The following is a 13,092-nucleotide window of genomic DNA, read 5'->3' as shown; positions in this document are numbered from 1 at the left end:
CACTCATTTTCATATCATACAGACTATGGTACATGTATAAATATTTCATTAATAATCACATGTCTTCATATTATGTGGAATATATACATGTCAATTTTGTACTTTTGTACTTTGTGTAATCAATTAATTGTACATTCTATTTTCGATACATCAATCAAAAAAGTCTGCAACTCAACATGTATCTCCCAATGCATGTGGATGGACAACAATATCCATTCCATAAAGATACATTTAAAATTGTATACATCCATATGACAACAAATATGAATATATTTGCCAAATTGCCAATACACTAACAAAATCTCTCTCTCTCTCTCTCTCGCCATTTATATGTCTCTCTCTCTCTCTCTCTCTCTCTCTCTCTCTTTGTATGTCTGTCTCTCCCTCCTTCTCTCATTCCCTCCCTCCCTCATCTGGCAATATTATTGATTGTCTGTATTTTTAATTGATACTATGACCAGAATACCAGATGTTTACAAAGCTTAATTACACCTACACACAGCAGAGCTCTGCTAAAAGTACAGCAGTACTGTGAAAAGAGAATAATTAAATTCTACAGTGTACACTGTAGTTCAATAGATATATGTAGACTGATCTTTGTAGTTTTATACATGTACACACGTACATGGATTCTCCAGATGGGTGTAACTGTAAGGTATTTTAACAGGCAATCGTTAGATGTGCAAATACAACTGTGTAACTTTGTTAATGATTGATGTTAAGGTGAACATTCATAAATGTTTTAAATGTCACTTTTCCTAATTAATTCATAACTGATAATTCTGTTTAAACCAAAGCTACCATACCTTTCTCTTAAAGCAAATATCTGATGCAGAAAAGTACACTGAGTATATATATATCTGGAGTCTGCATTTTTTGTTAGCATTGCAAAGTAAAATGGTGTACAATATTCAATCTTGTATCGGTACAATGTACATTTGTACGAGTGTTTGCATTTTAAGATACAACATACAATGAATAACAAGTGATACTCTTTTCACACTTGTTTTGCTTAACCCCGTACTTTGCTTAGCCTGTACTATCCTTATATTCTTTTTGGCTTTTCTCACTGCAATTCCTTAGCCCCGTACTAGCCATGGCCATGGAATTCATTAATTCGCTTCACTGCATAGTCCCGGACTATTTTTCATTTCTGTTCTCATTCATTTGCTTGGCACCGCAATTGCGGAAATAGCAGGAGTTAGCACCACAATTGCGAGGTTAGCCCTGCTATTTTGCAGGGTTAGTTAACCCCGTACTATAGGTGGGGTTAGCCCACTTTGGTAAATACGAGTCTGAACAGAAAGTGGAATAGGCTTAACCCTGTACTATAGGTAGGGCCAAGACCCCCCTTTAACCCCACCTATAGTATGGGGTTAAGCAAATTTTTTCCGGTGTGAAAAGGAAGTGGAATAAGCTTAACCCTGGACTATAGGTAGGGCTAAAAACCCCCCTTTAACCCCACCTATAGTACGGGGTTAAGCAAAATTTTGCCAGTGTGAAAACAGTATAACTAGGCTAGCTTGACAGGTCTTAGTATAGTCCTACATGTACATGTACTTGTACATGTGTTATACATGTATATACATTTGTATACTTGTGTTACCTTGACTACCTGTAATGTTAATACTCATTGGATAATCATGACATGATTCAAAGGTTAAGAATATATTGACATTGACGTCTGAGTAAATATGATTGGTGTCAAACTTATCTGATCATTTTGAATCATCTACTTCTTATGTGGGTTAAATCAAACATTGCAGCAATAAACTGGCAGTGATTCAACGTGTTGGCTTTGACTTCATAAATATGTTTACAAATGCTGTAATGATGGGACAGTTATTTCATTCTTACAATCCATAATTCATACCTTGTGTATCTTGGGGGCATACTTTACGCCATGAACTCAAGATTCAAGATTTGTTAAATAATTAAAGCCTGACCAAAAACAAAAGCTTACCGGTACATACCGGTATGTATTTAGCATTTTTGCTATTTATTGTTCAAGTACTAGCTACATTATGTTTTAAAAAACACGATTGATGTTTGTGCATGTGTATCAAAACAGACAGTGTACATATATGATTTTTAGCCAACACAACATACATGGTATACCAACTTAAAGGATTTTGCAGATTATAGTATACCGGTATGTATTTGCTGTGATAAGAGATTTGTTAATATTTGTTTTAATAAATGTTAAATTACATGTGCTGTGCTGCTTCTTAATTAAAAAAAAGAGGACTAGGTTGGTAAAGCAGAAACATTTATATAGTTTGTTGTACATGTACATAAAAAACAAATGTACTATATTGAAGTATACAGTGATTACAAGCACAATCACATCACACAATAACAACTATTATGAGATGAAAAGCAGGCAACAAATAAACAATATGAATTGAATAGATTAAAAATAAAATGTTGATGCAAACATAATACCATAATATAAGCGGGATAAAAAAACAAAAATGTGGGCCTCCTGAACTCACAAAAAATCCAACAAAACACTCTCAAATTACCTGCAAAATATTGCTCATAATCACTTCCTTCATTGTCTGTGACTGTGGTAGCCGTCAATGGGAGTGAAATCACAGATTGACTATCAAGTTCAACTTCACCATCATCATCTAAACAGTACAAATCCTCCAAGTTCTGCAGTGATCGGCTGAGGTACTTCTGGAAGAAGCCTTTGGTTAGGTCCGGCCGATCACCGTCTCTTCGATGGTCGTCCTCCAGAAAAACATCTGAATCGTCTCTATGCTTCCTCCTCGCTATCTTTCTCTTTAGTGCACTAGACATGATGTAGTCCGATTCATATAATAATATTTTGGTTCGTTTGTTCACATTGTTCACTCCATAAACACATCAACTATGAGGAACACCAAACAGAATATTATCCAAATTCTGCTCTCAGTTTATACAGTATTAAGTTTTCCTGCGAAGAGTACATCCAATTCCTATAGTTTGTAAAACGAAAATGAATCAGTTTTGTCCTCGTCCAAAATCAAGATGAGTTTTTAATTTTCATACTCAAAATAATGATCATCAAGTCAGTCAATAAAAACCATTCTTGATGACCATTAGAACACATTTCTCCCTGCAGTGACAGACCATAATCTCTTCAGCTGGGAAATATACCTAATTTAAGACCAATTTCCCAGATTGTCTGATTCTGAAATCAAAACAGGCAGCCAACACATTTGCTTCATTAGCGGGAAGAGGATGAAAGCACAATCAGTTCCTGAATCTGCTTTCATAAAGCTTCAACATTGGGGCAATACTCTACCCTCTTAGCGAATATCAAGAGAATATATGCCTATGCAAGGCAGATCAGAGTATCAACAAGCCTTTGGAATAAAACAGGAACACAACACTTGATATGGAAATGGATGCCAGGTTCTGGTATTATTCCTCATCCTGTTACCATAGCAACCGGATGATGTCAAACTCTAAGCACATTCAACCATTTCCCTGGAACAAAGTAGAAACGACAATTAAAACGCTACCCTAGCTCACACAAACATGTAGACCTGGCAATTGCATATGTATGCATGTATTTCCACACATGCATGTTGAGTTGTTGACATTAAATCACTCAGACTGATGGATCGGAAAATTATCTGACGCCCAATGAAGGTACATGGACATATATGGCTGTGAAAAATGTGCCATCATTTTCCCCCTGACTGAGCAGCTGAAATGGCGAATGTTATTTATCATCCAAAGTATTTAGACTGCTTGGGTAGTAGCCATAATTTTCAACAAAGGAATAAAAAATGCACAGATAATATGTTCAGCCATGAAGATTAGAGCAAATGTTATGCTGATATGTCTAGGGAGCAATTGAAGAGTACCATTAAAACCAGTCAAGTGGGAAATGAAATCACAGATTGTTTTCTTGAATCACCAAATTAGAGCATTTTGTGATCCAGATGTATAATCCAAATTAAGCCATTGCCTACTGGAATGGGTTGGCTCCTGTATTAAAGTCTATGGAAATGAGATAAGCCAGTAGTCAATAGGTGAAATGAATGACTTATTCCAAGTTTTGCATCAATACTGTTCAAGTACGACTGTTGAAAAGGGAAACAGAAAATCTCTAGAATATTGACTAAAATGAGACAAAAACTAAAAAATCATCAAAATAAGTTCACCCTTTGAGTCAGCTTTAGACCAAGCTACATGTACATGGCTTCCTATGGATAAATTATAAGCTTTCATTTATCACAAATGATCCAAAATATTGTCTTCTGTACAAATGTGTCAAATCCTAGATATACAATGCAAGGTTGCAAACACAGCCACAAAAATCACAGAAGGAGTTGTTTTGACGACTACAGCACTCATTTCCTCCACAGACCATCCTCCTTATCTCACACAGCAACTGTCAAATGCTTTGGCAATTAATGCATGTTTACAAATGCCGGCAAACAAATAATATCTAATCAAGGCAACGCCTGTATACAGGGTAGTTTTAATCAACCTCTAACCATCAAAGAGCGACTACATACATGTATGCAGTGTAAGAGAGCTGCTTTTATCTGGCTAGCCATTCTAATAGAGACCAACTAATTAAAAATAGCTCTACCAATCAATATTTGTCCATACAGCTTGCTACTATACAGTAGTGCAAACCCACAGACACAATGGTATTTCAAAAGCAGGTGAAAACCTTCTTCTGGTGAAAAGCAGGAAAAGCAACCGATATCCAAGTACAGTACCTTTCCCAACTACCCAAATACGGCCAAAAAAAGATGAGAAATATATCTGTCACAATGCTTTCAATTTTTCTATCTGAAGTTATATCACTGACACCTGACTCACGTACTTAAATGGCATTCATACAATAAAGTCACAAGCACTTGGTTGGATGCATAGAACATCCCTTACCTTTAGCCCGAGTGCAAAATGAAAGAAATGCAGTTTTTATTCCAAAATTCTAGTTAATACAGTAGGTACTATGGAGATGCTTCCAGCTGCCCTCAAACTAATGTGAGCTCAGTCTGAATAAAGAGCTTAGATCTACCTCCTTGGTCTGAATAAACAAGTTTTATTCTGCACAAATAAGAGCAAAGTATTGTATCCCAATGATTCCAGGAAGATTCTTACATCTGCAAAAGACCTTCCCTGACTCTCTGTCCAAAGAAAATGTTTTGCACAAACAGGTATCAACAAACCTGATTATGAGATTATCTGATGGAAGATTGACCTAGAGAACACACATTAAAATCCATCTCAGAAATGCATAAAACTAAAACCTCAAAGTTTCACAAAATTCACAATAGATCACAGTTACCTGTGAAAATCTAGTCAAGTCATTGAATTGAAACCATGGTCCAATAAAATCCTCCACCATGCATGCCATTCTTAAACTTTAAAGCCCATGTTTAGTTTTGGTTTGGCACCCAAATACACTTTTTGCCAGAAAAATTTGATTATACATGTTGGCGGTGATGATAATTGTTAATATTAGCTGCCAAAATAAATAATTCACTTGCATGACCCCTCATATAAATTCCTTTGCGTGATGGTTATGTGTAAAACAAATATGGATATACATGTAGCTAGTGTAGGGTGTTGTCTAAGAATCTCTCCAAGGTGGCCGGGCAGTGCATTGGTCCCGGCTGAACCACAGATCACTAGTACGCTCAATTTGGTGTTCCTTTCAGATTCCTCCAAAATCATGGTACTTGCATCTTTTGATTTTAATGAAACAAGACAAGGACATCCATTATCCAACACCAACATTGCTATTGCCTTTTTGATATCAAACTAGATATCATCCGTCTTTAATCTGAAAATATAATCCACTCTACTTTCCAAAGATCATTCTACAAACTTGTTGGTTCGCTATGACTTCATACGATGATTGTGGGTGACTATTAAACAGAAGTGGAATAAACATGATCAATGCATTGAAGACTGAATAGCAATATTGATTATTGGAAACAATACGCTTGCCCTCAAAATAGAATATGTGGTTTTCCAGTCTGGCATAAACAATAGAACTTATATACTAATATGACATTGACTTTTTCTATTGAACACATTTTTTCTAGAGCTGTGCACATTATCTCATAATCAATGAATCTGATGCACATGAATATACAAAATAACCAATCAAATCAACTCGTAGTAATTTTATATACATGTATCTTTAGAATGATATGATCTTTGAAAAACACAACATTGGTGTCCTGTTATGAAAAAGATGAAAGATATTGCCCAAAATAACATTTCCCACACTTGATAGATTTTTCTTCTACATACATGTACCGGTATAGTACCGGTATCCAAATTGTAATTCTTTAAAAACATACTAGACGAATGAAAATGGATATCAATTTTCAAAGCTTCAAAATACTATCTACAGTGTAATCTGATTTTGATTCTTTGCGGCAAAGGTTTTATGTTATCACTTTAATATTGTTTCTCCTACAAATTCTTTAACTATTCATGCACAGAATGGCAGCTAAAGTTTTAATGAATTCTAAGTAATTTATACTAACTACTTTTACACTCCATTCATTTTAAGTATACTAACTACTTTTACACTACAATCATTTTTAGGTGATTAGTCTTGGTATCTACTTTTCCTCCCAAACCCTAATGTCTTTTTAGCACACGTCTGATAATTTGATTCAATCCCTACCTCATAACACAAACTAAAGCCATTCCTAAGACCTCATAAATTGTTTTCTCCTCAAGGAATAAAATGAAAGGCAATTGAAACTATAACCTTAAAATCACTGAAGCAGCTTGTATTCTTTGAAAGCAGGTTTCTTTGTAGGTACTGGCTAAAAGGAGAGTCACCATAAATTCTAAGGAACAAAACCAATGACCTGCAAAGAAAGGGGATAATCCCCTCTTTCATCTGTTATGTGGTACCCATGGGTGAAGACACTTTGGGATTAATCTAATAAATCTTCACTAGGTATCACCTATGCAGTAATCCCTTTTAATAATATATGTCCTATTCTTGTTTATCAATGTGCTTTCTGTCATTGAATAATCTCCACGCTGCTACAGCAATTGATATGGTCGTTTTTTGGAACAATTACACTGTACCTACATGTAGACAATCTAAATAAGTGTGGAAAAGAGGTTGGGCTCCCTGTTTTCAATTGGGGGCTCCCTGTTTTTAATTTAGGGCATAGCTTAGATCAAATAGATTCATGTAAAGACTTGCCATCTATAGAATATGAGACAGATTGTACAAACCACTGCATATCATGTTTTATGTACACTGGGCGCATTGAAAATATGTATTTTTCTTGGTTCTACAACTATGATATGTTTCTTCAACAAGTTAATGAATAATCATTTCCAAGTTAAAGTGTTTGCAGTCTATTAACTGAATAACTTAATAGGTCAAGGTTGGGCTTAAACCATACAGTGCATACACTTCTACTTGTACAATTCAAAACCATTTGACATACCAATAATCTGATGAAGATATCAACTTAGTATAAATTTAGTTTCCTGATTATAAGCTGAAATTTGTCTTTATTCAAAGAAATCTTTGAGGAATATAATAATAATAATAATAATAATGAACGTTATTTGTATAGCGCATATCACTCACATAAAGAAAGTCCCTATGCGCTTAGAAAAGAAGGAAAGAAGGAAATAAGGAAATATAGATTCCAGTATTCGTGCCAATCTAAGACTTGTGAATGATCAGTATCCATAAGAATGTTTTAAAGGATAAATAAGCAAACATCCCCCCCCCCCAACTAATAGTTCTTTCTTTTTTTCCTCCAAATTTCCATTAGAATATCCATACAATGTTTAACATAGATCACATGAATACAATTTACAAATATCATCTGACAAATATACGTTGGGTTATGAATCTGAGCGACTAATTATGAAAAACCATGAAAACATATTGCCATGAAAACATTTTGCCATGAAAGTTAATCATCCTCTTTGAATCTGACCAAAATATGATCAATTAATAACAGAACTTGGAAACAGATCCATTATTCCTTGTAAGACAAACATAATCCACAACCTGGTGTTCAACTCCAAAATCAAAGGAACAAGCAGAGGCAAATGCAAAATAATACAGAATTGAGCAGCGAAGAAAAGAAAATTCCACGATACATTTCAGCTACATCTCTTGTAGAATGATGACAATAATCAAATAATTCATGTTGCTCTCCTCATGTCACATACATGTATACGGTATTCCAAAATGTATTTCTGTTTCCAATCCAATCCATATAGTTTTTGGTATAATGCCTTTTCCTCAAGTTACAGTTACAGAGCACGCTATATCCTTCCCATCCAACAACAAAAACCTAGATCAAATAGTAATACCAAGTAATTTTATGAAAATGATTCACTGAAGATCATGCATACATGTATATACATGTATATGCAACTGATAGAGAGAAAGTAATATACAAGGCAAGCTTCCAAATGCAAAGACCGCTGTATGAAAATATATCGCTCTGTAGAATATATGTATATTGTGAAAACGGCACATGTTTGGGAAGATAGCTCACGGTCGTATTTTCAGCAGCTGTTTCTAATGGAAGGCCTGCAGGGAAAGCGGCATTTAATTGATTTTCAACCTCACTATCATCATATGTTTTACATTTCTATTTTCTACTACTGTATATAATCATAAATGCATGGATTGGACCATATGGTTATGGGTTTTTCTAATATACATAGTGCAGTATATACAGGCTCTGTAAGACTTAAAGTAAGGAGGGCTTTATCAAAAGCTCCATAGAGCAAAGCGTATTAGCCTACACAATGTAAAAAGCTATCAAAATTAAGAGAGGGAAAAAAATCAAAGAAAGGGATAAGTAAAGAGGTACATACATGTATACAAGTATGATTGGACTCTGGATATATTGTATGTACAGAACTTATAATGACAATTTCAGACACAGATACAGTCAAACCTGCTTTAGTGACCACCTGTCTACAAAGACCACCTGTCTACAACAACCACATTTTTTGTTTCCCTTGAAAAACGGTTTCTCATTGAAACATGTACTAAAGGAACAGTGCAAAAGACCACTTTGTGTGTTTCCTTTGGGCAGTTGCTGTAGACAGGTTTGACTGTATATACACAAAACAATATTGCTCTATCATATTTAAAATCTTTTAAAAATAGAAAAGTCAATATTTTTGTCGTCTTGATGAGTCATGCCATGAATGGATAAACCAGTCTGCCCGTGCCATGTTCATGAATAAAACAAGCTGCGCACTGCAGATGGTATCCATATCCCTATTCCCTAACGATATTGGCCTTAATGACTTTGAAATTAATAGACTCCCTGAAAATGATGCATGGACTACACTCTTGTTGCTAAGAGACAGGGTGATACAATTATTATTCCATCGTAAAATCCCAGTAGAGTCTAGAGATAATGGGATTTCAGTTTCATCAGGGATAAATTAGTGAGTAATGAGATGCTGATGATGCAGTGCAAAAGAGATAAGGTACACCTATGTAGCTTTATAAGTATGGTTTTCATAATCCTAATACATGTATCATATGGCATACCTTCGAAATGCTAATACGCTCTTCATGCTCAAAGGCTGCTATGTAAATTAGTCCTTGCATTCAAGTCTTATTATTCTTTATTCACGATTGAGGCAAACAAATTCTGCTCATACATGTACAGTATCATTATTCAAAGCATATACCGTACATGTATGTGAATTGATATCATGAGATACATATTTGTCAACTTCAGTCTCAAGTTGCCAATATTGTCAAATTTATGCTAATGCTTTTGTGAAGCGCCTCGATAATCATTTATTTTATTCGCCTGTTACAAATAAATGTACCCAGTATCTCAATAGTCAGAATTCAAATTGCATACATTAGTTTTGGCTAGTTCATTTAGGTAGGAGAAATATTATGGCTTGCCCTACCTACATGTACATGTAATAACACATAAAATATGGTATTCCCATTCTGACTATCGAAATACATTGAGGCACTGAGAGAAATTTTGTTACATTACCCAAATGGCCTACTGCAAGGAATAACGCATCACAAATTATGCTTTCGAAAAACCAATCATACTGACTCTCCACAGCCAATAATAAATGAATTGATCAAGATTCAAGAAATACACTACATGCTAATCAAAGACTTAAATTCCAAAGAAATGATAAAATTAAAGACACGAAGGCAAAGTAATATTACTATTATTATTGCCATTCAGAAGACAAAAGAGGGTTTGCTTGCAATCACATGTATCCCCAAATGTATCAGATCATAAACTCACTATAATCCTCATCAGCATAGGAGTTGTATAATATAAGAGCAGCAATAACAATCTGGAGAGACACACAAAACTTCCATCTCCATCTAGACCAATTACAATTCTCTTCAAGGTTTAACCAATATCAAGAAAGAGCAATCTCTGAAAGAAGTATTTCCTCTAGAGCAAAACATTTCAAACTGATGTGCATTGTGCATAATATCCAAGTAATAAAATCCAAGTTTTCCTTTTCTGAAATGGACTTGTACGCTGCGAATAGGTAGACCTGAATTGAAAATAGGAGACAACTAACACTGGTCAATGAAACAACAATGACAAACTGGACACTCATACCGCATATATCAAGTAGAAAATCTAGGTAAATGACATACACATGTATGACTCACTTGTACCGCTCTCTCATCCATGCACCAACGCATCACTCCATGGAACTAATGAAAACTGATGAACACGTAGCGCTGATACGCCAAAAGCATGCTTTAAATTCACTCAGGGAGAAAATAACTTGAAGGGACTAATGAAAATTGGATTGAGAGAGGGGTGATGAAAATGACATCATTGGTCCCTTTTGGTTGGGAGGGTAGACTAGACACCACCCCTGTGTGTCATGCTTATAATGACAGTGTCATCTCGGACAGGTGACTCAAGGCTATTACACCCACTCAATCCCACATCAGTAGAAGTGAGGTGAAATCGTCCAAGTGAGGTGGAATCGTGGAAGTGTACCATGTACTCTCTTTATTTATACAGTACCGGTAGTCTCTCTATAAAGATTTTTTTTCTTCATATATTTGCCAAAATTCTCATCAATATGGAACATTTACACAATTTTAAAATTAAATTAATAAAAGAAAAGAAAAGATATGAATAACATTTTGCCAGAAAAAAAAAAGAAAGAAAAAGGTCTTCTTCATGTACTTGACAATGTTTACATGTACATGTACTTGAAACGAGCCAATATCACTTTTAAAATATTTTCCATTTTTATAAAGAAGGAAAGGGCAAGAAAAGAGAGAAAAGGAAAGACAAGTGCAATGAACGAAAGGACATATTGACAGAAAGGCAAGGAGTACACCTGTATGGTATGGAGGAAATGATATAAGAGAAGAGATCAAGAAAGGGGGAGATGAGATGAGATAGAAATTAAGAAAAGGCATTATTATTGGAAAAAAGACAGCCAGATGAGAATGGTATGATAACCAATCATACATTTATACATCCATAATCACAAGTGAGTTAGAATCAAGTTCCCTTTATGACTCCTTTTGAAAGTCCAAAAATATTACCAAACCAAACTCCTTATATATTTTCCATTGTTCTTCTGATATCCTGAATTGAGTGCAGTGATGACAAAATTTTGAAATACACTCCCTTTAAAACATAGATACAAGTAGTTTTTCAAATCATTCATAACCAAGGCAATTACCATACACTGAGGAGAATAAACAATCCATTCCTTGAAACAATCATCAATAGGATAACCAAAATATATTCATCAAAATTCAGCCACAGCAAATCTAACTGAATGCTTGATGAATCAAATTAAAGTCATGGAATATCCTCAGGCATTTGATAAACTTTAGTGCCAAAATATATGCAAAGATCATTCCGCCAGTCGGCTCCATTCCAAAGCATTTACAAATCTACATGTACCATGTTTCCAGTTTATAGGCAGTATACACCAAAATGAAATCCAATTACAAAAGATAATATTCCTCTGTGTAAATCCAATATGATCAGTATCCAAGTGAATTTCAAATAGACACACAGAAATGGTTGCCTGATTAATAAATGAACCTTTCTCCAATCCAATAATTAGCTTACGGTACAGGAAAATCCATCTCCAGCTTCAATATTGCCAAGTATATCCAATCTCTATCACGGATGGAAATGGTACCCTTACGTCTACAGACGCGGGCTCTAATTGCACAACTCGAGTACCTGTTAAAAAAGCGGACTAAACTGTCTGCGGTATTTGCATATAACAGAGATAGCTTAGGGTGCGCAAGAGCAAAGAGAAACAACTCTGAAGAGAGGGGTAAAGCCCCATCCATGCCAGGGACTTAAAAAAGTTTAGCCGTAGAGCAAACATTTAATAACCAAACTCTTTAAGAACCCTCTGCTCTTCTGGGCTATGATGATTATAACTGTTGATCAAACAAAAGGTGGATTGCATAACCCTGCTCTTATATTAGGTTTGTGGTGTGTATTCTTTGTTTGTGCAGGCATGTCAATAATGGTGGTTCTTGTGTCAGGGGTTTTAATTGTGTGATAAGTCCATTTGTTGCATTTCTACTTCTTCATGTGAAGCCTGGTAACCTCTGAGCTCTATCTTGAAGTTTTCAATGCATCGTAACAAATTTTATTTGATACCATGATAGAAGATGTCAGCACAGAACCAAAGTTTGATGAATATAGTGAACAATAGTCTACAATCTATTGGATGGAGGATAACTTGTACTGGTAATTAATAAATCACAATTAAAGTGTCATGTGAATCTCCACCCCCCCCCCCCCCCCTCCCTTCTGGACCATAACACTCTCCTCTGGTAAGAAAGACAATTGACTTGAAGTTATGATGTGTCCTACCATATAATTATCATGAAATGTACCAGGGTCTTTTCTTTACTCCCTCCCCCTCTCTCTCTCTCTTTATCTTTTACTTTCTCTCTCACACCTCTATTACAATTACTAATTATAAATATTATCAGAGTAATGATCCTCTTAATACAAAACTTACATTACTACCCCTCGTTTAATACATAAAATGATACCATAACAATTTATTTCATACCTTTACTTTCACAATGCTTCTTTGTGCCTTCTT

General features: G+C 35.1%; 1 protein-coding gene across 2 annotated transcripts in view; it reads right to left on the bottom strand.

Annotated features, from left to right (window-relative positions):
• Window positions 1-13,092, bottom strand: part of LOC100892910 (centrosomal protein of 85 kDa) — a 28,223-nt gene that overhangs the window by 9,903 nt on the left and 5,228 nt on the right. Inside the window, exon 1 of one of the 2 annotated variants that reach the window (XM_030995018.1) lies at window positions 2,526-2,923. The exons of the other annotated variant lie outside the window; for it this stretch is intronic. Within the exon in view, the coding sequence (XP_030850878.1) occupies window positions 2,526-2,805 (280 nt within the window). The 5' untranslated portion in view covers window positions 2,806-2,923. Of the gene's footprint in view, window positions 1-2,525; window positions 2,924-13,092 lie in introns of those variants that run through there. 2 annotated transcript variants of the gene reach the window in all.

Source organism: Strongylocentrotus purpuratus, unplaced genomic scaffold (genome assembly GCF_000002235.5).
Source record: "Strongylocentrotus purpuratus isolate Spur 01 unplaced genomic scaffold, Spur_5.0 spur5_scaffold_21, whole genome shotgun sequence".
Classification (NCBI taxonomy): Eukaryota; Metazoa; Echinodermata; class Echinoidea; order Camarodonta; family Strongylocentrotidae; genus Strongylocentrotus; species Strongylocentrotus purpuratus.
The sequence above is the reverse complement of the archived record's forward strand: the minus strand, read 5'-3'. Positions and strand labels throughout refer to the sequence as shown.